Genomic DNA, 27,224 nt, shown 5'->3' with positions numbered 1-27,224 from the left:
CCCTACTACTAGCTGGGGGCTCTCTGTGCGTAAGGGGAACTTCCATCCGAATGAGAGGTACGCTCATTATATATATATATATATATATATATATATATATATATATTGTAAATGGGGCAGAGCGGATAAGGGGTTGGGCAACATTTTGGATTTAAGCCAAAACATCAAAAAGCGAAGGTGTATTATAACGTCAGCCCACCTTGAGACTTGTATCATCTAGCCAAACGGTTATTTTTTTCAGATTACACTTAAAACTTGATTCCAATTATAAACTACTAATAATTTTTATACCAGTCTCTAATACCTTCCATTTTTTTTAATAATTCTTATCCTTTATTAAACTGCAGAAACACATTTGTTTATTTTTGAAACCTTTGTCCGTTCTTGACTTTATTTCTTTCATTGTTTTCTCTTAAAGGCTTAAAAAAATCAACATCTATTTATAGTTTTACTTTTACAAATTCATAATTTTTAAAATAAATGAAATTCCTTTATCTGTTAATAGAATTGGAATATCTTTTTTTGTGACTAATGCAGCAATTAATTATTTTCTTATGTTTGGGAAAAATTATGTGAGCCAAAGGTGAGTTTCACAACCACATAAGAAATTATTTCTGCACTATCACTGCCGAAAAACTAGAATGAGAAAAACACATTTAAGAAACATTCAAAAAAAATGTTGCAGAGCAAATACGAGAATTACCACATAACGTTATCTCGCAGATGCAAATATTATTTAAAAAAAAGTGGTTAGGTCCGCAATGCATCTTTAATTTTATCAATTGTAGCATCCTTGTTTATTTGTATCTCTGATCAGTTTCGGAATCTCGTCCATCATCAGAGGTAGAATAATGACTTTGGTGTAGAGATTTACACTTCACTTAATTTACCGTCTCGCACTACACTTGATGACTCAACAGCAGTCCCAGATTAAAGCTTTTTTCATAATGTGTACTTCTTTAGAAATAAAAAACCAAATTAAACAGACCAATGTAAAATACAACACAGAGTAATCTAACTTTATATATTACATTGATTAGCCTGAGGGAAATTAATACTTCTCTCACTTGGGCAATAAAGTAAGTTCATGAAATAAAGAAGAATATTTCCAAGTTTGTAGGATAAAGAACGCTTTTCCGCTGGACTGTACGAAAATGAATTTCCGTTATTCGCTCGGCTTAAGTTTTTGTAATAAATAGAGGAGATACTGCAATTTGAAAATATTTTTTGTTATTCCATTTGGTTACTAAAGTTACCACAGTTATCGTTGCCTTTTTTCAGGCTATGTTTGAATTTTTATTTTCTTTGCAAAAGGTGAATATTGCGATTTTCGAAATTCAGTTTTAACCGAAAATAGGCGTTTTGAGATTCCCTTGAATAAAGAGAAGTATATAATGTAGCATTTCACCACAAAAAGTAGCGATAAAGTTGCTGTAATTCCAAATTTGAAGAATATTTATCAACTGAAAGTAACTTCTTACTGAATAGATTAGTTACTTCTGTGAACTTTATTTATTGTTTTCACAAATTCCTGCACTCTAAACTTTGTAGTAACAAAGTAATAATAACAAATAAACTAATAACAAATGTTATTTAGATAATTTATTTTTGTCAAATTCTGCTTGGGGGTTTTCTAGATTTTGGGTTTTATAATCTAGTTAATGTCAGTAAGAATTAATTCTGTTTTAAAATTTGGAGTTAAGAAAAGTGATTAAGTTTGATCTTCGAGATCTCTTTTAAGATAAAGTTGTGGGGATGTTTCAACAGACTTTTTTTCTATCTAAATAAGGTAGGAGAGAAGGAAAAGTAATAAACAATTATTTACTTTATTACACTCTCTGTAAATAACAGATTGGTCCAAGTTATTGCAACCACAATGGCTTCTTATTAAAAAAGTTCAGATTATAATATTACTAAAATACTCTTACTTTATTAGGCAGAATAAAACTTTTTCAGAAATAAAAATAAAGAATTTATGTGGAGTAAGTAATGAGAAAACATAACTTACTCAGAAAATAAATTTACTTCGGTCTATCAACTTTCTAAGATTAACTTTGTGTTCTAACTTAAAATAAAAAAAAAAACTGGCGTAAAATACTCTTAAAACGTTTTCATATTGTACTAACTCTTATAACGTTCTAGATTTTGCATATTGTACAATTCTTTCTGGAATTTACTGACTTGCTAACTCTGAATATTAGCTGTCTAACGTTTCATATATATATGTGGATGGCATAATATCTACTCCTAGGAATGTACAAAAATAATATTCCTGGAAAAGAAGTTTGAGCAGTACTGATCGGCTCTTATATGTACCGAGTGATAAGTGATGGATCCTCAGTTTAAAAAGATTTTTGACCTGGAGGTTGCAGCCTCTATATGTGGATTCCTTTGTTTCGGGAATATGCAGGACAAAACATCCCGCTAAAAACATCCAGAAATTAAGAGAAGAGTCCTTAGCAAAAATACCTTCTGACTCTGAGTGGGACCACACTCTTATCTACGTTCTTCTAATGTGAGCCTGTATTCGCCAATAAGCTTTATTTAGTTGTCCTACCCTCTGCCGCAGATGTGGCCAAGAGGTCGAAAGTGTTCGCAAACTGTCCAAACATTATGCACATTGTGTCTGTCTAGAAGACATCATAGGGTGAATCATACCATCACGAAGACTCTTGGCGTCTATAAAATAACTTACACGTACTTTGAGGAAGTGTACGAGGCAACTATGGTTCTGCGAGATACGCGGGCATAATCCCTTCTAAAAAAAACATTGTACCTAAACAGCGTAGTTAGAACCAACTACTCAAAGCATAGAGAGCTGACTGTGAAAAGCGCTGCATTTATGCTAAAGTTAAAACCATCTATTTGAGATGCACATGTAAAAGGAGACTTTGTCGAGCGCGATTTCGAGGTTCTTTGGGCAACGATATCCCTGGATTTTTTCGAAGAGGTCGATAGACTATAATTTATTATTAAAATTGAGGAGATTATCGATTCCCTTGCCACAATCAGCCATAGCTAAAAAACGAATTTACGATTTTTTTAAAGAAAATCTGTAATGTTATAAAAGAAGTAATGCTAAAATAAAATGTTTGTTTTTATTAAATGTTTATAGTAAATTGTTTTATGATAGATGTATACGCTGTGTGGTTTTTATCGACTCGATACAACCGAAAAAGTCTCATTGATTTTTGTCTTTATTTATTAGTTTAATAAAGTGATTCTCTTCTTTCTCTGCTGATCATAATTAAACGCAAGAGAATCGCTAGTGTAGTTCCAATTTAAATAAGATATAAAATGATGAATATAATTGAAATTTTAAAGAAGGAAGCCATTCCAAAAATAAAAAAAATATTTATGTATTAAAGTACTGCTTCCGGGAGAGGAATTTTGAATTTTATGGTCTCATATCATTGAGCTCAAGAGATCTCAAAATCTGCATCCAGATTGGAAATAATTTCAACTTTTTATTTTTAATTTTTACGCTTTAACTCCTTATGACCTGTATAAAAACTTGATGGTGAATTCTAAGTTGCGAAGAGATCATCTCTTACTTAAGTTACATCAGCTTATTTTTTTGCAACCTAAGAAGAATCATCAGCAACAGACTTATTTCTTGTTCACCTCTATATTTTAAGAAGAAGTAAACGTCACACTAACATATGACTACGACTTGTGTTAAAGAGCAAAGGATCAAGTTAACACGTGATTCAAGTAGCAATAATCTTGCTTGGGAAAGTTGAGCGCAGGAGATGTAGCTTTGAAGGGATGTTGCAAATGGTTACCTGATTACAAAGAGCGTTAAGTCGCACTCAACAATGAAATATAACGCCGCGAGAGAGCCATTTATTTTGTTGGTGTGAAGCTAAGGTGACCTTCTCGTCATTGAGTTAGTGGAACCGAAAAGGAGAGTAGGAAAAAGATTACAATAAAAAGAAAAAAAAAACAAAAAGAACCTTTGAAACAAAAGACAAAATAAAAACAGTGGATATGGTTTAAAAGGAAAACCTCTAACAGAAAAAAAGGAGAAGTTCAAATGAAACCAAAATACGAGTTATGCGTAGTAATAAGAAAACGCTCTTTTATGGTTTTCCTACAAATAAATTGCTTTTTTATTTAGCAATTGTCGTTTTTATTTTCTTAAAAGTAGTGTAATTACGAATATTTACTTAAATATGCCGTAATTCATTTTTCCTTATTATGGCATAATAAATTTTATTTTTTAATTAAATTACAAATTAAATGGGCCAGCTCACTAAGAGCTTTACACATTTTGGTACCTATACTAAATGAAGTTCAGCAATTCATTTTAATCAATCTAATTAGTAAAATATAATAATTATTAATCTAATTTAATTAGAATTAGATAATTAATCTAATTAGAATAATCTAATATCTGCATTGCATAAATTGCGAACTAAAATCTGCCAATAAAAAATATGTGTTAATCAGTTGAAAAATATATACACTGGGCCAAAAAAGTCTGTGAACACTAACCTAAATTTTATTACTTTTATTATTATCTTATTAGAAACTTCTTTTATTTTCAAATGAAATATACTATTCGATAGAGAGAAACCAGAATTTTTCATTTTATATTCAATCTTTTATTTTTGTTCAACAGGAATATCACAATTAAATGTTTAACAAAACAACACCCCAAACGAATGCAAAAAAAGTCTGTGAACACTTTGCAGAAATAAATCATTCTTACACATTGTACGTGAATTATAAATTTTAAAAACTTGTAGGACCTCCTATGTTCCTAATCACTTCCAACAAGCGAGCTTTCATCGATCCTAATAATTTTGTGGTCGTCAATGTTGGAATTTTATCCCACTCTTCTAAAATAGCGTTTTTTAGTTGTTCACGGTTTCTTATTCCTCGTTTATTTATTTCGCGGCTGATTTCATCCCACAAATGTTCTATTGGGTTAAGGTCTGGCAATTGTGGAGGGGTGTTTAGGCGCCAGAGTGTATTATTTAAAAGCCATTCCCGAGTTTTTAGTGCGGTATGTTTCGGGTCATTGTCTTGTTGGAAGACAAACGTTCCCTCCAACCCTAATTTTTTTGAATTTTCTTTTAAATTGCGTCTTAATATATCCACATACACATATTGGTCCATCATACCATTAATTAGATCTAACTTGCCCACTCCTTTAGCACTCATGCACCCCACACCAGAATGTTGCCTCCCCCATGCTTAAAAGTAGGCTTCATATTTTTCATTTTCATAGCTTCATTTCTTTTTCGCCACACTTTTTGTCGTCAATCAGACCCACATACATTGAATTTCGACTCATCTGAAAAGATTACGGTTTCCCAGAAACTAGAAAGCTTAGAAACATATTCTTTCGCGAAATCCAATCGGCGGTTACTATTTATTTTATTGATTAAAGGTTTTTTCCTCGGGACTCGACCGCAATAATCGTATTCATGTAATTTATTTCTAATTGTCTGTGGTGTTACGCTTACACATAACCACTTGATAATTCTTGACTGATTTTTTGAGCGCTTGTCCTGGGTTCTTCTCGAACAGACTTCAGAATTTGCAGTTTATGAAAGGAATTAAGTTTTGGTGGCCGTCCACTGCGTGGCCTACTAATCACATTTCCGTACTTTTTAATTATATTATGCACCGTTGAAGGGTTTTTTTGAACTATCTTCCCTATTTCTCGAATACTTTTTCTTTCATTTCGCAACGTCACAATAAGTTCTCGAATTGGTCTGGGAACTTCCATATTAGTGGTTAAATATGTACTAATTAGATTATTTATTCACAAAACTGACTGTAGTGGTTTCTACAATACAATAGAGAACTTTGAAACTTTATTCAATCGTTTTTCTGTTTGTTATCTTAATGTTTTTACATATTTATACAGCTGTTCACAGACTTTTTTTGCATTCGTTTGGGGTGTTGTTTTGTTAAACATTTAATTGTGTTATTCCTGCTGAACAAAAATAAAAGATTGAATATAAAATGAAAAACTCTGGTTTCTGTCTATCGAATAGTATATTTCATTTGAAAATAAAAGAAGTTTCTAATAAGATAATAATAAAAGTAATAAAATTTAGGTTAGTGTTCACAGACTTTTTTGGCCCAGTGTATGTATTATAACATAGAACTGGTTGAATGAAAAACATTTACATATGTACATATTCCATATTTTTAGTGACCTTTTAAATAATTTTAAATTGCATCTATTTGTATAGATTTACATCAAAAGCAGACAAGTTTCATTTGAATTTAATATCTGAAACGTTTTTTTTTTCTCTTGTAATAATTTAGAATTGTACAATAATTTTATTGTTAGACTGACCAGAAAAAATGTTGCAATGAATTAGGTTATGTAGGATAGTTATGGAGGTTTCATTTTTTGCTTTTAAAGTATATGAAATTCCACCTACGTCTGACCATAACTTAACATACTTCAAACTTGAAGTTTGGAATTGGGATATTATATTAACTATACTTACTTTGACATGAGTTTCTAAATAGCTTTCTCCCATACCAAAATGTTTATAATTAAAACAGTCTGGTCTCTAGCATTTCTAAAGTCTTGATTTTGAAAGAAATTTCAAAATTAAAGGTTGTTGATTTGGGAAAGAGAATATGTTAGACTTTAGATAAATGCTAGGAGTAAATGCTTATTTAAAAACTGCAAATCGTTAAATAGCTATTTAAGGAACTCCTGAATATGAAGTTACAGCATGTATTATCAATTTGGCTAACAATAAGGTATTGAACGATTTAATTTTTTACATGATAAAAATTTAATTTAAATCTACATATGTAAACTGCTACCAGCAAAAAAGGAAATTCTAACAGAATTTTAAAAACCCACTTTTCCATATCTTTGCTTTCTTCACGCCTGCACGCATCTTTTCAATAATAATTGGACATATATGTCTCTCCTAAGCACAATAAGAGAGGCCAGTTAATTTGCTTTACCTGCAGAAATGGGACTTTTGCAGCAGAAATCCCATTTCTGCAGTTAGTACTCGCTAGCAGTTAGAGTTCGTGTCAGCTGGTGTACGAGGGTCGTTTGAAAAGTCCTTGCAAAAATAAAAACTACTTAATTTTTTGGGGTAAACCTTTTTTATTTTCAACATAGTCTCCTTTTAGGCTTATACACTTCGTCCAACGCTGCTCTAGTTTGTTGATCCCTTCCGAATAATAGGATTTGTCCAAGTCTGAAAAATAGCCATTCGTTTCTGCAATCACCTCCTCGTTTGAATAAAATCTTTTTCCCGCCAGCCATTTCTTCATATTTATGAACAAATAGTAGTCCGAGGGAGCCAAGTCTGGAGAATAGGGGGGATGTGAAAAGAGTTGGAACCCTATTTCCATTAATTTTGCGACCACAACTGCAGAGGTGTGAGCTGGTGCGTTGTCGTGATGGAAAAGGACTTTTTTGTGGGCCAATCGTGGGCGTTTTTCTAGCAGCTCGGTTTTCAAACGGTCCAATAACGATGAATAATATGCACCTGTAATAGTTTTACCCTTTTCCAGATAGTCGATGAGGATTATTCCTTGCGAATCCCAAAAGACAGTCGCCATCATCTTTCCGGCCGAAGGAACGGTCTTCGCCTTTTTTGGCGCAGATTCCCCCTTGGTAACCCATTGTTTAGATTGTTCTTTGGTCTCTGGATTGTAGTGATGTATCCATGTTTCATCCACAGAGACGAAACGACGCTTAAAGTCCTGCGGATTCTTCTGGAACAGCTGCAAACCGTCCTTGCAACACTTCACACAATTTCGTTTTTGGTCAAGCGTGAGCAATCGCGGCACCCATCTTGCGGATAGCTTTGTCATGTCCAAATGTTGATGCAAAATATTATGTACCCGTTCATTCGAGATGCCCACAGCACTAGCAATCTCACGCACCTTCACTCTTCTGTCATCCATCACCATATCATGGATTTTATCAATGATTTCTGGAGTAGTAACCTCAACAGGGCGTCCAGAACGTTCAGCGTCACTTGTGCCCATATGGCCACTCCGAAAATTTTGAAACCACTTATAAACTGTTCTAATCGAAGGTGCAGAGTCACCATAATGTTTATCAAGCTTCTCTTTAGTTTCCTGAGGCGTTTTGCCTTTCATAAAGTAGTGTTTAATCAACACACGAAATTCTTTTTCGACCATTTTTTGAAAATCACTCGACTTCCTCGATTCAAACGAATGCCAAACACAAAGAAATAGACCGATCTGGCTGAAACTTGGTGTGTGTTCTTCCAAGAGATGCTACTAACTAAACATAACCTCGATACGCGCCAGTGGTGCTATCTCTCTGACTTTGCACGGACTTTTCAAACGACCCTCGTATGTATCAACCTCTCTACAAATTGCCAGCTGTCGCAATCGGATTGTCGTTAATAAAGAAGGTCTCTCTTTCTCTTTCTATTTATCATGAGTGCCTTTTGCGATATCTAGTAGTGATAGTGATTCAGGTACAACTCGTCCAAAAGAAAAGGTAAGGGAGTGGTGAATGTTGATCTCTATGCAAGGGTTCGTGGAATTTCTTATGAGAACGCAGCAGGAGTCGAGATACGAGCTCGAACTCCATTAATGACCATTATACCAGTCCAGGAACTGTGTGCAGACAACGGACAGTTAATGTATCTTCCATGGTCTGTTATGGTTATCATGACGAAGAGGGTGACAAAAGCCAAAATGTAGTGACTAGTATTTTGAGCAGTTACATTGAGATTCACATTTTATGTGACCCTCACATCAAGAAGTTGAAGATCTTCGCCGACAATTGTGCCGGACAAAATAAGAATCTTCTGGTTCTTATAGTAAGCTTCATCATGGCACTTGTTGAAGTCGGCAAATTTGATACTGCTGAATTGCTTTATCCAGGCTACTTGAAGTCATTTTAGAGAAAGTTTCTAAAAACTGAAAGAAGTTAATTAGGATGCACCAGAATTTTTTAGATTTGGGTTTTGTCAATTATTTGAAATACTAAATAAAAATTGAAAACAATGTACTAAGAAAACGCATTAGAAGCTGAGAAACAAATTAAATCTTGATATTCAGTAGAAAAATTAAATCTTATTAAATCTTGATATACAGTGTGTGTAGAAAACTGCTTTATTCAGGCTATCGAGACTTCTCTCATCAAGAGAAAGCTTACAATAGTTGAAAGAATCAAATTTAATCTCAAATGCTTGTAGTAACCTATCCAAGTTTAGTGTGCACGTGATGAAATATGATGCTACATCCAGAAAACCTAGTGTAATGGTTTTCGGCAAACTAAAAACACATTGATGATTCCTTCAAAAACGAGTGATGGATGATGTTTCGCGCTCTAGAAAAATAGAAATGGTTAGGAAAAGCCCATTTAAAGTAGAGCTCAAGTGTATTAATTTGAATAAACTTAGGCTGCAAGTATAGCATTATTCTCAGTGGATAAAGGCAGCATTATTCGGTAAGAAAAAAATAAAATAAAAAAAACTTATCCTGTTAATAAGTGTGTACACTGATGTCTTCCTCGAATGTACACAACTCCTACAGTGTTCGGACCACATTCAGTTTTAATTGCTAGCATTTAAGTTTAAATGGACCGTAACTATTAGATACATCTTTCTTATAATGGAAACATTGTTTGTAGCAAGCCTCGCTAGATAAATGCCTATTAGGGAGGTGATTGCATACGAGAGTCAGCTTGTTTTGGTAATCAAATATTCCATTGTGGTTTTTCGATTAAGTTAAAGTTAGTTGCCTGTTAATAAAATAATCTGTAATGGTTTATCTTTTGTCGCTAGTAAAATATATAACAGATATTCTTTAACAATTTTAATCAATTTCATTGTCTTAATAAATTTTTGTGCTTATTTCTCTTGAACCTTCTCTACCCCTTGTTTTGAGGTCAGATAAGTGAGTAAATATTATTTTCAAAAGTTAATCTCACTCACAGTATTGTGTGATCAGTATACCTCACAAATAAAAGTCTCAGAGCAGCATAAATTTAATATTTGTATAGATGCCACTAGAGGAAGTTTGGTCAACCAGAAGTAATGGCGTTTCATTCAATATATATTTTCTTTTTTACCATTTTCTTGAAAAATGATTCCAATAATTTTCCTTCAATTTTCTACAAACACACTACTGAATATAATGATTTTTATGTGTTTCTCAGTTTTTAATGCGTTTTCTCAGTACATTGTTTTTTAACTTTCAAATAGTATTACAAAATAAAATAATTAGCAAAACCCCCCAATTTGAAAAATTCTGGTGCTTCCTAATTAAGTCCTTTCAGTTTTTAGCAACTTTCTTTAAAATGACTTCAACGAGATTTTTTTTTAGAAGAGTTGAATACTCTTTCCTAAATCTGTAAAGCCTTTACTTTTAATTTAAAACACATTTTCAAGAAAAGTCCGCTCTTCAATTTTAATCTGGATAATTTCCTTGTTTGTATTAGTTTTTCAAAAATAACATTACCCTTCAAAATTCTAGACTAAGCTTGACTCAAGACTGGTATGAGAAGTATGCTTGAAATAATGAAACTTTCGTTAACTCATACAATATCTCAGGGTCATACTAAAGCGAAGCTTTGAATTGCAATTGTTTGAGTTACGCCAAATTATGTGAAGACGATATGTAAGTTTTTGCAGATATAAAAGTACTCATTAAACAGTATCCTAAGGCTCTGATAGCTCATTAAGAAAAAACAAGCTATTGTACAAAATAAATTAAATTTAATAATAATGGTTTGTGCTGTTAACAGCAAGCTGTGGGCAAAGAAAAGCAGTAAAAATCATTAAAATAAAAATAAGAAAAGCAAATAAATAAAAAACACGCGCACATTATTATGTATCTAACTCATAAAATATGAAAATAAATACATCGAGTTAGAGTTTGATATATAACTGATCTTTAAAGCTACAGCAATTTTAATAAGCTCATTAGAAAGAAGGTTAAATTTCCTTTTAAATAAGCTAATTTATATTTCAAAATAATAATATTAAGTATTTAAAATTGTGGCCCAAACATAAGAAATAGCAAGTTTCTAATTTTTTCCAAAAACTTTGACTTCATTTTACTCAAAAACATTTTATATGAAAAAGCCGTGCACTATTCAGGAAAAACATCTACATACGATCACCTTTCGAACGGCATACAATAATTGGGGTTATTTTAAAAATTGATGCAGAAATCTGTAATTAATAGCAAAAAAGTAGGCCTCAAAACAGCGTCGGTATTATGAAAGGAATTCACCTACCATAAGAATATAACTGATCAGAATCATCAAATCCAGAACGATTTTTTTGTAAACGTGTAATTTAATAATTAACTTATTAAGGAACTAAATTCAAAAATATAAAATTTGCATTATAAATAATACAATAAAATAAAATAAAAAGAAGAAAAATGAATATGATGTTAAATGAGTGTTAGGTACCAATTTCGAAAGAAAGGATTTTAGTTTATCGAGTTTAGATCTGTGTGTAATTCTTTAGTTAATTAAAGCAATATGCCAAATAATGTGAATAAATCACAGATTTTCTTGAACTACTCAATAAACTTTTCGAATTAACAGGTTGTGAAGATCTAATGAATAAGCCGAGAACAGGAGATTGTGGAGAGCTAATGAATAAGCCAAAAACATATTACTCACATAATATTTTTGAGAAAAATGAAGTCAAAGTTTTTGGAAAAAATTAGAAACTTACTATTTCTTATGTTTGGGCCACAAAGTGAAGTACTTGATATCATTATTTTAGAATACAAATTAGCTTATTTAAAAGGAAATTTAACCTTCTTTCTAATGAGCTTATTAAAATTGCTTAATAGTTTAAGAAATACAGGCAAATTTTTGCTAAAAAGTAGTAACACCTTGAAAAAACATAAAATTAAAAATATCTATAAAACGAAGCCGAATCGAGCCATAGTTTATATGGAATATTTTGTTGAAAATGATGCCCAGAATCGCCTCCCGAAGTTACCGTAGTTTTATGCTGAACACCCTGTTTAGTTTTCAATTTTACATAAAAAGTATGATTCAATTAACTAGTTTTTAATAGATGTTAATTCAATTTCGATTCTCGACTGCAGAAAAATGTGGGATGTCACAAAACTGGCCGCGGGTTTTACAGACCTGATATAATTTGTAGAAAATACACAATATACTGAAAGAAAACTTAATATAGAACCTACCTCCAGCCCTCCTTCGGCACAGTTTTATTATACAATCTTATAATAAAAAATTAGCTTGAAAATAGCGCCCTAAATTTGTGGTTAGTGTTTCATAACGAGACCATTAAACACAAATATTTATTAATAGTATATGGTTATTATTTATAGATCACAAAAACTTTTTTTTGTTTGTTTAAAAAAAATAAATAAATAAATTCAGCTATTTCTGAATAATAGCAAGCAATTAAACATTGGTTTATTCAGAAAATTTCAGGTTATCAACTAACTTTTTTTGGACTTGTATCAAATATACACGCGTATATCAAAGATGAATAAAATTATTTTTCTTGCAAAAAAAAAAAAACAAGAAAGTAAATTCTAATAAAAGTTTTATATGTACGTTTTAGACGGAGTAATATGGAATATACATAAATTGTATCTTATAAAACTTGTATGTCATCTACACCAGATTGATAAAAATGTTGAAACGGAGCCAAAGGTCATTCCTTCATTGAAACCAAGCCAGACATTCACTGCCCGTACATTACCTGTTAATTATATATGTTTGTATGAATGACATACTCGTATTTACTATCAAGAAATTATTTTATTACAAATTGAATAAAATATATGTACTTTTTTGAAGCTGAAATAATAAACGCTTCAACATCATACATGTAATCCATATTGAAAAAGAGAAAGCGACAATGGAACTAATTTTTACTTTTCAGAATTTATCCTCTGATAAAGCTGTAAGGAAAAGAAAGAAAAGAAATAGTTTATGTTTTATAAAGAAGTGTAGCTAATGTTTAGATAAATAAGTATAAAACAATAAAACGGAAACATTGAGGATGGCACAACAAATAGTGTGCGATGCATCGACTGCCACAGTCCATTAGCGCCCTCAATCATTCTTTTTTCCTCATTCCCACAGCGGTTCGAGCTGATTGAGTAAATAGTTGGTAAACCAAACAAGTAAATACTTACATGAGTAGTTAGAGTAAAAGAGAATTCAGTTCAATTAGTTTTTTCAATTAGGCGACCTTTCCATCGTAAGTCGATCATTACAATGCTTTAAATAACCGGAATAGAGGCACAGGGAGAATCACCCCTCTATTCCTGTCAATTTTTCAGATCTATCCGTTTTCTTATTCAATTTTCTTTAATACAGAAACTACTATAGCCAACCACTTGAATTGTGCGTTTCTTTTATAAATATACATATTTCCTGGCATTCGTCATGTTTATAAATAATATAATTTGTCAATTTATAATCATAACGGAATAAAATTTCTTTTAATTTTTACAGGGAGTCTGGACAGGGCTCTGTGCCAAGGGAGTGGAGAAAAGATTAGCAAGGATCAAGCTGTCCCAGACAGTGCTTCAGATACTCAAAATTGGCAAGATTTTAGTGAGTCTTTTTAATGTTATTTCGTTATAGGTTAGCTCTAATTTCTAATTAAAAAAATAATAATATTAAGAGGAGACAAAACAGAACTGGTGCTTTACGATGTCACCTAGTTTAGGACTGGCCTAAATTCACAAATTTTCTTCCATATTAGTAATTGTTGTACCTTTACCTTTTTTCCTGTTCTACGTAAAGATATCTTTACGGATATCCGCAGACATATGTCTGCAATAGATCTACTTCATTTAAGAATCTGTGTAATTTTTCACTTTTAGAGAATTCCTCTGATTTACTCTCACAAAATTTTATTTGAAAAGCCTTATTGTACAGTCTAACTAATCTATGGAACTTTCTTGGTTAAACAATCTGACTGTCACTCGCTGAGTACTGATATAACTTCCTCCATTTAGCCGATTTAGCAATTAGTGGAACGTCTTAAAGTTCCATCTCAAGTGAGTTTTTTTGGTTGAATTGTTTAAGCAGATACTTCTTTGTTTATATTTTGCTACCACAACTTAACTCAGAACTTCACTTACATGAGATTACCTTGAGTAAAATTTATTTTTATATTCTTTTCCAAATTTTCTGTTCCCTAGACTTGAAGGTTGTAGTCTAACAGAATAAAAAAATAAAAGTAGCATGCCTATTTGTTTCAGGCAGGATTTAAGAACTTTCAACTGATCTAATTAGATATCGTGGACGGTGGCCACTAACAAACATACTTATCTATTGAATTCTCATTATAACCATTAAATAAAATCCAAGGTCTAAACCGGGAATCAAACCTAGTACCTCAAAAGTTCTTAACTTTGCGGGCATTGCCTCTAACTGCTCTGGCACCTAATCCGTCAAAATGTGGGAAGTTAATGTTGTAAAAATGAAATTGGATGAAAAAATTAACACATGAATATAATTATTTAAAAAAATGGCAATAAATTTAAAAATTAATGAGTAATAGAACCTCAGAACAAGAATAAGAAAACATTGAAAACATGTTTAATGAACTGAATTCCGGCACCAGGAAATTATAGAGGTCTTTGAAACTCTTACGATAATCTGGGGTTCATCCTTAGCTTTTATAATAAGTTTCTTTTGAGTGATAGGATAAAAATGATAATATACATCAAGAAATAAAATTTTGTTAGTCTTCTTCATTAAAATAATACAACCAGGTCAAATTGAAACTCTTGTTAATAGAGAATTTGTTTTATTATACAATAATAACGTATAAAAAAATTATACCCAAATTCATTCCAATTTTTATTTCATTTACTTTATGTAAGATTTTGTTATAAATGTGGGTTAATCTCATTAATATAGAACTTTATCCTGATACCAAAAGAACAAAATAATAATAATAAGTTAGGTAATCTTAAGATCTAAACATTCCGAAAATTAAAATTAAATAAAAATCCAGCGAAATCAAAGTTGGGTGAAATAAAATTGCTATCATCATTTTAAAATAATAATAACAGAAATGAAAATTATCGTTTCTTTTAATTAAAAACAGGAAGAAACTCACCACCGATTTATTGGGCATAACTATTTCACTTACAATTTTATAATCTACGCATTACACCCCTAATTTTATGAATCTACTTCATATACTGGGATTATGCCCAAGATTCGATTAAACCTAACGCTAGCTAGGAATGCTTCGTAAGGAAACAGTCGCTGATATTAATAAAAGAATGCTAAACGATGGATAAAGTACTATTTTTTACAGGACAATTATTACCATAAAAATAATTAAACTCAAGAAAAGTAGTGAAAGCATTTGAAATGAATGTGGACAAGATCAATGTCTGCAACTTCATTCAGTTTTCCCCAGAAACATTGCCGGATCTTCAATGTGTGTCTAACCAAACACAAAACTATGACCAGTTGGACCACAGTTTCTCAAACTTTTTGATCCCATCGTCCTCTCTTCAAAATAAATTCTCATCATCGCTCCCTTGCAGAATTTCTAATATAACTATGGAATGATAGTATTACTTAGTCAACATTTGAATATGTACTCTATTTTTAAAAGAGCCTATAAAACCACATTGATTGGACTCTGTATCACTTTTTATTAAATAAATAATTTTATTTCCAAATAAATTTGTTAGGCGTATATCTCTTAAATCGAGTATTCTTCACGTTCATTTCTGGCAATTTAAATAAACTGAAATTTCTTTAAAAGACCTGAGTGCAGTGGAAATTTTGAATCCTTTTTCTTTTCTTATGCAAGAAAATATTTATGAAGCTTAAAAAAATGAATATTTTTAATAATTTTAGGTAATTTTCTAAAGCATAATAGAAATTATAAAACACAAATAATATTATTCAGGCTAATTCGCGAACAAATGGCAAAGTACAAATAATAAACTTGGCAAGGGAAGGGATTAGCTATGTGGTTAGCATATTTGATTCCCACGCGGAGGTCCCGGGTTCGAATCCAGCTGCAAACCCTTAGATTTTCTCTTCCTAGGAGCTTCTTACAGCTCACTGTCTGGTGATGGACAGTGTTGTCTGTAACGAGAGAACACTGTCCGGAGGCCGGCAGTGCACTGAAAAATGCTCCGAGCGCTAATAACCTCAGCTGTTGATGCGCTAAAAAAAAAAAAATAATAATAAAAAAAAAAACTTGGAATTACATCATAGTTCAAAAATAAACGAAAAAATGTTTATAGTTCATTTTCAAAATTATATAAAACATGTGAAAAGTATAGGTAAATATTGGAAAAATATTTATAGGTGAAGATATTATACTTACATTTCTTTTAAGTTAGCCATAATTTCTAAGTTTCTTTAATTACTCACTTTTCGCTTCTCATCACCCACCAGTGTCCATCAAGGACATCACCCCTTGGACTTCCTTGCTGCCCTGCCAGGTGTGGCGTTTTCGCCCACTCTGAGATCCGGTGAATTAGACGATCAGCACGAAAAATTTTATCCCTGCCTTCTTTCCTAAAACCTCTTACTCATCATCAATAGCTTTGCAAGCTTCTTTCTTCTCTCGTTTAACAGAAAGACATACTGAGCTACATATCTATACTGTCTTTGAGACATTTAAGGAATTTAAAAATCAATCATTTATTTGTAAAACGTATAAATGAGACCAGTACTGAATACTTAACAATTCTCTTCCTCTTAATCGAAAGACAGCAAGAAATGTACTGCATAAATATTTGAAGGTTGTGATAGTTTGAATTTCCAAAGCAAGTACCCAAGAAATAGTAGTAGAATCCATTTCTTATTTGCACAAATGTTTGACGAATATAGTATTAATATTTTAATGCAATAAAATGTGCAACGAACGTCGCGAAAATGTATTTAATCGTACATCTCATCATTAGAATAGATATAGGAGACAATTTTACTGTCTTAATTTGCTAAAATGTTATTAATGAATGGATGTTCTTTGCTCAGCTGGAGATGAAGTGACTACACGAGTTATAGGAGTCGCATTGGAAAGAGATCCAGAACATGGTTTAGGCATCAATTTACGACCCTCTGGAGGGCCTCAGGGACAACTTATTGTTACACACGTGAAGCCCTACGGACCCGCAGACAGGTCAGTTGTCAGTTTAAAAGTCTTTCTTTTTTTTAATTTAAATAAATTGAAATCAAGTAAAAATTGTTTGTTTTTTTTTGTATAACTAGATTGAATAAAATAAATTGTAGATTAAACCGGCTTGAAGAACAATGAAATAATGAGAATCATTAAAGTTTCACATGTCATGTTATGTAATTATTACATTCTAATCGAATTTATTTGCAATTCTAATTATTAAATACATATCCTCCCTAATTGAATTTTTGCCAAACTTTTACATTATAGGACAACCTCTGGCCGTCTTTCCTGTACAACTTTCAAGGGCAGATTAAACTTAAGACAAAAACAAAAAGACTTCCACAAAACACCCTAAACATCGATTTATGTGTTTAAATATTCCAATTCTTAGTATTCCAATTATAAGTCTTAAATTTTACTAACTTCGAATTTGTACGATATACTCGTAGATGTCATTAGGCTTCACCATTATAAAGAGCTTTTAAAAAAAACATTTTCAAATATGAGAAACAGGTCATTAACAAAGTAGTTGGTGGACAAATACTAAAAGAAATAGTTCAAGAGATTTACACTTCGGTCATTTTTCTTTCAAACCAGGTTATTTTAATAATAAGTTCAATTCTCAGTAAAATAACCTAGATGGTCATACCACACAATTCGTGCAATAGTACTTCAGGAGAAAGTTTTGGTTTTTCATACGAGTAGTGGTTGATTTTTTTTATGTTTAAAAACATTTTAAGGAATTAGAGGCAAATTAGCACTTATAGGGCACGCGTTTTTCTTGAAGCTCGGAATTTCAGCAACTTATTTATGCCTCATTAATATTGCAAAAGTGACACATCGATGCTTAACACTAGGACAATGGAAGGTATGCGTGTCCACCTACCAGAAGTACGCTAAATAAAGTTTCTTAGGAAAGAATTTAAAATAATTATGCTTTAATATACTTGAATGAATTCAGTTCAACACCAAGTATAAAGAAAATTGTTAAAGTGCTTCCTTTTTTTTTACTGAAAAAAAATCGTACAAAGTAAAGCAGATTTCCTCAGTTGGTCGATTTTGATGGAAACCTTAATACAGGATATTTCGACAAAAAAATTTAATTTACACTATCTACAATATCAAGTTTTTGTGATAAACTGACAGCAGATGGTCAGATTAATAATAATAAATAATTTTGTCTTCAGGGAACCTCAAAAAGTGTCTTTCCGATATAAAGCAAAATAGATGATCTTTAAGATAGTAAGTAATTCACGTGTTGCAAGGAAAGTAATAAAATAAAAAATCTAATGAGAACACTTTCAAAACTTTAAACAACATAATTTATCCTGATTAAAAAGATTTGCCTAAATTTACTCAGTGAGCAAACAAATTTAAGTCAATTTTTTGTTTTGTTTTTTGAGAATATTACCAAAAATGGAAGACACAAGTCAAATCAGACCTTCACTCAACCGATTTTGGAATTTCGCCTTCAAATTTTTCAAAAGTTCTGAAACTAATAATTATCTAGCGAGCCAGTGGACGATCGAGAAGAGTCCTCAAGAATTTCTCTCTCAAAAAAAAAATGTTAAAGCCATGACAACTCCCAGACATGTTGTCTTGGCGATAGAACATTGCCCATAGTCCAATAGTGCACTGAGGTGTCTTCAAGCGCCTCTGACCTTAATGATGACGATACTTAAAAATAAACTAATAATAGTAATGAGTGAATTTAATGAGTAGCAGAAATGTAGCTTACAGTATCCTCCCCTTGCAGTATGTGTCAACGCAGACAGAATTGCGCCCATGAATGTGATAGAAGCATTTTTATAGAAAATAAATAAATAAAAACGAAAAATAACAGTACAGATTTTAATAGAAATTAGCCTCATAATTAAAATTAAGATGGATGCCAAGTCGCTTGAGATTTCAGGAAGGGCCTATTGTGCAAATGAAAACTTTCCAGATGAGTTCAGACTTATCAAAATGCTTTCATATTTTGTTTCCGCCTCCTTTGTTATGTTTTCAATGTGAAGGAGAGTTTCCAAAGATGGCAGAGGAATACCTTCAAGCAAAATTAATTAATTACTGTGACGTCTACAAAGCTATGATGATTAGCCTCTTTACCAACAAACAAGTAACATTCTTTTATACTTTTTCAACTGCTTAATATTGTTACAAGCTACAATTACAAAGTTTGATGAAATTTCAAGAGTTTTCTTAATGGATTTTTTTTTTAATTAACTAATTAATTAAGATGAAAGGTGAAGCCATTATTTCTTCTTCCCGCGCACTTCTCTTTATTTAATTACAAATCAAGACTTTATTGTAACAGTAGAAAAATGTGCACTGAAAGACAAACGTGAATTCTTTATTAAAATTCTTAGGCTACATTCTTTGGATTTTCTGCAAACTCAGGATTTTAGCAACTTATTTAATTCTCACTTACATAAGTAATAAAATCATGCAATACAAAAAACTGCTTATTTGTGCATAGCGGGTGTCGCTTGTTAATGTTATTAAGAAGAATTACAACTTTTATTAGAAGTAGAATGTGATTTTGCATTTAGTATTTTAATGACATCGATCTCCTCTACCCTTTTCGAATTTTGTTCACGAATTGCCGAGCCGCAGTTTGCAATGTTATTTTTTTCGGGAATATTGAAAACAGCAACTCTACATAAAAAACTGATTGTTAGTTCAGAGATCTTTCCTCTCGTCCTTCGAGAGCAAAGTTAGCTCACAACTTACCAATGTCCTCATTGATTTAAGTAGAAGTCTATTAAAAACAAAAAATAAATTAATGCCAATTTTTTCAGGCAGGCTTTACGTCCAACTACTAAAATAGGTGGAGTGGACATATAACAGCTTGTATTTGTTTCTTTTTTTTATTTACAAATAAGCCATTCTTGTGTAGCTTTATATTTCATCTATAGTTTATCCGAATATAATTGCCAGAGTTTGCAGAAACAGAAAAAGTTGTTTATGTTGCCATTGATTGTCTCATAGATTCCGAAACACATACTTTTTCTTAACTGTTTGTTTTTCGTGTTAATTTTCTTAGTCACTCAGTTCTTATTGAATTTTATGAGAACAGTAAAAAGAAAAAGAAAATTCTTTGTAGGGAAGGATCAATTAAAGTAGGAGATAGACTGCTGGCTGTAGACGGACAGAGGCTTGGTGGATTGAATCTTGCCGAAGCTCAAAGGCTATTAACTGCATGCGGTACTGGTCGTTTAGCTTGTCTCACCATAGAGTATGATATATCTGTTATGGATAGGTGAGTACTTTGAAACCACATTGCAACTGTTTCTAACAAAAATAAAAATACAAATATTTTATTATAATATTCCTTACTATGAAAAATTAATAATAATAATGAATTTTAGGTTGAGGAACACTGGACCTCTTTTAGTTGAAATAGATAGGGGTAATGAGATAACCGATTTAGGGCTTAGTCTAGTAGACTCACCTACAGGAGTGATAGTGTCGAGAGTAAGGACTGCCGGCATAGCGGAAAGGTGAGTGCAAACATGACAACAGACATGTGTCAAACTATTTTATTCATTAAAACATAAGATAAAGCCTTCTTATTCTCATTCACATTCAACAAGCTCATTTTTCCTCCAAAAAGCTAAAATATAATAAACCAAGTCCATTATTTTCTCGTTTATAAGAGTATTTATCTATTTTACTACGTAAATGATAAATAAAATTTTGAAAATATGTATTTTATTTTTTGGCATTAGCTGTTAAGCCATAGCAACTTATTAATGTACTTTCTTATCCGCCCTCTTAATAATCTGTGAGATATTGTTTTTAAATGCTTGCTGATTAAAATCAGAAATCCGCTGTTTGGAAAGTATTAGCAATTCAGGTTTCGCTGGCATTTTTCTTTTAAACATTAACAAAAAAATTAAGGTAGAGAAATTTTATACTTTTGTTTTCATCTATTTTAGTTTTGCTAGAACTTCCATCTAATTTTAAAACGGACAAGTTTCACGCTACTATATTCTTGACACTCCTTCTTCATTTGGAATTATTATCATCATTGTCTAAACTCTACGACATCAAAAGTCTCTTTAATTATCCCAAAAGAAAACTACAGTAATACACGCCGAATCAAGACAACATTCCATCCTGGTATTTGAATAACGTAAGATTTAACACTGCCATTATGTTAAGGGGAGACAGTCTAACTTAACCGTTAACCTACCCATACAGAACCCAATCTTTTCACGCTACAAAATCTAGACCATATCAAATCTTTTAGCTACCACCTATAGTGATTTCTATGAAAAAGTCCCCGGTTGATTATTCTAAAATTTTTCCGTGCAAGATTGGAAATTAAAATTCATCTCCAGAGTTTTCCACCCTCTTTAAGAGCTTCTCAAATCGTTACGATGTGACGCAGCACCAGCGTTACTCCAGTGACATAGCTCCCACAGATTGTGTGCTAAAGAACTGGTTTAAATTTGGGCCTCCTGTTTAGGAGATTCTGAAGTCCAAGAAATGTGTTTGCAGACATGCTGAGGAAAGCTGCCACTAGCGTTTGTTAACCTACGAGTAAATTACCTTCCAAAACTCAGTTATCCAATCACGGTAAAAAGTGGTAGGTATTATATTGTGATGTTATTTTGATATTGTGATAAAGTTAACTCCAACAAAGGCGGTTGTGAGAAGGAAAAATTATTCTGCCCACTCTCATTGAGAGTATAAATTTGTAGCAGAGGTACGTAGATACGCCAACTTCTCAATCAATTATTCCAAAGGCTACCCTTTGTGTTCGTCTACCTTTTGAACACCGGTGTTCCACAAACGTATCACTAGTATTTGTAGTGTTACGCGACGAGGATGCTCCGGTTGGAATTGAATGAGGTTCTGGAAAATTTCCACTTACTTTGATTTTAAAATTCCTCGAACCATTTTGTCCTTACATTTGGGTTTAATTGTCACTAAATATTAAAAAATGTAGTAGCAATAAATTTTTTTAAAATTATTTATTGAAAAAATTACAACTGCATAAACTTGTATCTAGTAAATATGATAAGTGCAAAAGATGAGGGCAAGAGTGGAGCAGTTGTCCAGTGACAACCCTCCGAGATATTTACAAGCAGTGAGAAAGGAGAACGATGCAGGCGGTAGATAGTGAATGAGATAAAGGTGTTTTATCCAAGGAGATGAATCCTTGATCATCTAATTCTCTATTACTCATAAAATAAGATTTTTCAATACTTAATAAATTTCTACTATTTTATAAAGCAATAGCAAGGTGTTGTTTACTCACTAGCACTTTCTCATTCTGCAATAAATATGCAATCGATTTTTTAAACTTAGAAAGTGATAAAAATGTTCTGAGAAAATATATTTGGCATTTAAACCAAGGACTGTGGAAAGTGGTGTATTCGAAAAAATCGCGACCGCTTTATTTTATTTAGGATAATTTTAAATTATTTTAATCTTAATCCGAAAAACTATTTTTTTATCAATTACAACTTAATTTATGTAAAGAATAAATGAGAATTAATAATTATGATTTTATAATTATAAATTATTAATTTAGGGAGTTTGGCCTGCACTACGTTAATGCTAATGCTAGAAAATCAGAAAAAAGTTAAGTTAATATGCAATCCTACGTGCAATAACTACCTTTGTTTAAATTTTTTATACAAACAGTATGGGATCTAATCTGATCAATGTTTTCACTTGTTCCTAACACGGATTTCTTTCTTTTTATTAGATGTGGAGCATTTCTACCTGGTGACCAGATACTGGCCGTGAATCAGTTTAGAGTGGACCGCATGTCTGTTATTGATGTACATCACCTTCTTACTGCTTGCGACTCATCACTTCTTCAAATAGAAGTCTTGCCGATAGCCACTTCTAGTCCGCGTCTTTCATCATTCGCTCAAAGTATTTCTAGCCGTAAACAAGCTAGTTGTACTGGTCAGCTGCAGTCTCAGCTTATAAAACCACCCAGAGGTGAATCTCTATGTAACGGTCAGAGATTCTGTGATCAGGATATTAACGACAATAATCTTTTTCATAAGCTGTCTCCTTCTAGAAATAATTACTCGAGAAAAGATGAACCTCCACCTTTACCACATCCAAATCTCATTAATGAAGGTAAATTATTTAAAATGGTTTATATTTAATTACTCATAGTTATTAATTATGAACTGATATTGCAATCATCATTAATAATGTTATTTATCATTTAACTGTTAATACGATGATATGACCATCCTCAACGCAAAACATTAACGTGGTTAGGCCTTCTCTTTATAGTTTCCGCTTTACAGCGTCTTATCTCACAATGGCTTGAATAATAAAGAATTTTCTGTTTGGGGACTTGGGTTAGAACTTGGTAAAAATTAAGATTGTACTCAAACTGCATCTATTTCACTACTTATTAATTGAGAAAACATTCAAAGATTCGAACGTTCCTATTTGTTCTCTAAAATCCTCTAGCATACTAGCAAAATCTAGTTTTTTTTACGTGTAATCAAAACATCAGCAAAAGAAACTATTGTCAGAATTATCTCAAATTTGAATTCCAAAAGTATAATTTGTACATTTTTTGAATGTGTTCTCTAAATAATCAACAAATGAGTACGGTATTGAAAAAAATCTCAACGTGCCATTAAAATTCTTCAGCTATGCCTTAACACATTTTTAAGAATCAGATTTCTTAGTGAATGTGCAAGGTAGGTGCTCCAATTACATCCAAACTCAATCTTTTCTAGTTTTCTTCTACAATTCTGCTAATCCTTTTTTCTTTAATTTGTGCTATTTTTCACTTTTTCTTTCTTCTCTTATTTTGTATTTATATCAATCCATTTATTGTAGCACATTTTTATCCTTACTGACAAAAATTTAATTTAAAAATTGCATAAAAATAGCTGATTAAGGAACCAATTTTCTTTAAAAAAAATGTATTTTTTCACTAAATAATAACTAATCTCACTCTTTGACCCAGAAAGGTTCGTCGATCCTCCAGAACTTAGAATAGAATCTGGTCTGGTTACACTTAATTCCTCTCCTGGCCAAGGCTATGGCTTGGAATTTAGAACTACCAATCACAAAAAAGGCGTAATCGTTTGTTTCATACAACCGCATGGCGTAGCTGATAGGTAAGTATTTATCTTAATTTAATAAATTGCTAATAAAAACTATAAACTAAAAACAATAACTACAGGAACTTTGGAATTATCAAAACTATTAGCGAGTATATCGATGCACCTTTTTTAATCTTTTAACGCCAGGTCAGGAGCATTGCAGGTTGGTGATCGCTTGCTATCTGCAAATGGCCACTTGTTTCCAGAAGGAGTTACTACTCTAGAAGAAATTGTTCAAGGGGAAGTGAAACTTGCTGTACAATTTGACGTAGAAGTGCACAGATGCCAAATAGGGGTGAAACAAGTCCGATTAGAGCGGACGCATAGTTCTGGTTTTGGTTTCATTATTACTGGTAAATCAAAAAAATATATTTATATACATAATTAAACCACTTTCCGTTAACTAAGAGTTTCAAATCTAGTTTTTCAACATTTTTTTCATCTCAACTTACTTTTTTAACGAAGTGTAAAGTCCGTTTGAAATGGCATAAACACATCGAAGTCGAGAGAGCAAATAACTGCCTACTATGTTTTATAATGAAATTGTGAAACTCAATCTAACAAATCTGTATCAGATATGAAATAAGTATAAATTCGAGAATTGATAGGTTCCGTCTGTTTTGGAAATATTGGTTTTATTTAAGATAAAATTGCTGATTGGAAATTCGTAGTCATTTCCTTAAAAATTAGTCCCTGTAAGAATGGACGCTGCATACTCTATCCCTTAACCAATATCGATGTCATGAAGTGAGCAATATGATTCGATAACCTGCGAGGTCCTATTCATAATTTTCCCTTTTTACTTTCCTTTAGTCTTGGGAGGAACTTTTGCGATGGTTCCAATTTTTAAGTATATTAATTGTTTATGAATATAAGAATTTTTTCCCCAAAGATAAAATAGGAACCTAATACTTTTAAATCCATAAAAGTAAGCAACCAATTATTTTTATTATTATTACCAATTATTTTGCTCTGCCCTCTATAGTAAGAAAATTTCAAATTTTCGGAGGGTTTCCTCTAAAACGTGATGAAAAAAGTTACTGGATAATTTTAAAATTTTGATTAGTAAAGATAAATGTGATTTATTATATTTGTCTCGGTAACTAATGAATTATTATAATGGGATTTATTCTTTCATTTTTCTATTGAATCTTTTCAGTATTATTTATGTTTACAGATTCCTCTGATGGTGGAATTGTCGTTTCTGAAGTTCAGTGGGGTTCTATAGCTCACCGTAGCGGAATGATGCGCGTTGGAGATCGTCTTGTAGCGATTGATGGTAACAAAGTAGATGACATGGGCACAGCAATGAGAGTATTTAGAAAATGTGGACAGGAAGTTGTATTTCATCTTATTTCTCCAGATTGTAAGTTGAGATGCTGTTAAAATGGAGAATAAATGTATTTACACATATTGCACAAAAAACTTGTTGCAAGGAGTTGGTGTAAGCAATTTACAAATATAAAAAACTTTAACCAAAAAACTTCATTACGAAAAAACTGGACTTCAAAAATTATATCAGAATTTACTTACTTTTAATTAGCTGACAATATATAGAAGTGAACAGGTTTAGGTGAATTTATGTCTAAAATATTTCCAACTTTGCTTTCTTAGTCATTATAGAATTACCAAACCCATTGGGGTTTGTTGAAAATGTGATTTAGTTCCACAAACTATCCGTCGTAGCGTTTTCCTAACTGTTTTGGACTTGCAGCAATAATCAGAGGTAGATTAATCAGTTTGGAATACAGATTTCGACTTCATTTATGTTTCCGTCTTGCATCAAACTAGCATGCGCTATTTTTGGGTGCGTGTGTGTTGCTGAGCAACAAGGATTCTCATCTTTTGAGATGAAAAAGTCCGAAAATAAATCAGTAAGTAAATCAGAAATAAACAAAAAAAAAAAAAAAATAAGGCAGAGGACCTCATCCAACAGGACTTCTTTAGTTAAGGGTGTTTTCAGATAGAAATTTTATTGAGTAATTACAAAAGTTTAATGGGACTGTAGCCTTCTAATAACTCCTGTTACAACTTGTGATTCTAAGTTGATTCAATTCTGACACAAGAATTATATTTTAAACTATCGAAAACCTGGCAATTAATGTAAATTACAAAAACCTTCCTTCATTTAAGGCCTAGGTGTACATTTAAATGAATAATAGCGAGAATACAATATCTCGGCAACCTCTACCTATCTTGAAGTCGTCTTGAGTATTTGAATGTGTAAAATTATCTATAGTTATTTTTAGAGAGACGATTAAGAATTGATCGCCGAATAATTCATCTAGGTTGACTGGGTTAAATGTCATTAAAAAAATGAGAGTTTAGAGTAATTTGCTTTTCTTTTTTTTTTTTTTTTGGTAAACTATGATACTTACAAGCTCTAAATGTCCTTCAGAAAAAATATAAGTTCAATTTTTAAAGATTGTAGGCCAGGACGTCAGAAAAAACTATTAAGAAAAAATAAAAATTCTTTGGATACTTTAGATGTTGTTGTAAGAAGTGATTAGATTGAACAGGATCTGTATGTGGAGAGAGGATGACTATTTCGTCTGTCATGTGAAAATGGGTGATTTGGGAAGTCTGAAGTGAATATTATGAACACAATGGGTCTAAGAATGCTTCTTTGAGGAAAGGGTGAAATGAAGAATTTTCGTTTTTAGGTTTATTTACTATTTGTCCTCAAAGATAGATTTTTTTTATTAGACACTCTTAAATACTTATTGTGTGAGTTGAAGGTAATATTCTGGTAATTAATATGTATATATTTTGAAAATACTTACCTGAGATAAAATGTATTTGATTAATATTATTTTTTTCAGCACATTTGGATATGGGATATTCAAGTCCTGGTCTTCCTTCAGTTGATTCTGCCGTTGAGTCTTGGGATTCTGGGATGGAGCCAGCATTACTTAATGGTGGGCTTACGTTTAAAATAAATTAAGTATGAATTCTTATGTACGCTTTATTTGATACTTATTTTAAATCACACTTTTACTTAAAGCTAACAAAGTGGCTT

General features: G+C 31.8%; 1 protein-coding gene across 2 annotated transcripts in view; it reads left to right on the top strand.

Moving 5' to 3' along the window:
• The window catches only part of Grip (Glutamate receptor interacting protein), a 46,052-nt gene that overhangs the window by 14,427 nt on the left and 4,401 nt on the right, over nt 1–27,224 (top strand). The window contains exons 1-10 of one of the 2 annotated variants that reach the window (XM_074120911.1): nt 36–57; nt 13,451–13,552; nt 16,964–17,108; nt 20,212–20,367; nt 20,477–20,608; nt 22,828–23,213; nt 24,067–24,220; nt 24,353–24,558; nt 25,383–25,571; nt 27,028–27,123. In XM_074120911.1, coding sequence (XP_073977012.1) covers nt 51–57; nt 13,451–13,552; nt 16,964–17,108; nt 20,212–20,367; nt 20,477–20,608; nt 22,828–23,213; nt 24,067–24,220; nt 24,353–24,558; nt 25,383–25,571; nt 27,028–27,123 — 1,573 coding nt within the window. In that variant the 5' untranslated portion in view covers nt 36–50. Of the gene's footprint in view, nt 1–35; nt 58–13,450; nt 13,553–16,963; nt 17,109–20,211; nt 20,368–20,476; nt 20,609–22,827; nt 23,214–24,066; nt 24,221–24,352; nt 24,559–25,382; nt 25,572–27,027; nt 27,124–27,224 lie in introns of those variants that run through there. The other variant, XM_074120910.1, reaches the window with a different exon arrangement.

This window comes from Rhodnius prolixus, unplaced genomic scaffold, assembly GCF_049639745.1.
Source record: "Rhodnius prolixus isolate KJV_2025 unplaced genomic scaffold, Rpr scaffold_2, whole genome shotgun sequence".
In the NCBI taxonomy this organism is placed as follows: Eukaryota; Metazoa; Arthropoda; class Insecta; order Hemiptera; family Reduviidae; genus Rhodnius; species Rhodnius prolixus.
The sequence above is the reverse complement of the archived record's forward strand: the minus strand, read 5'-3'. Positions and strand labels throughout refer to the sequence as shown.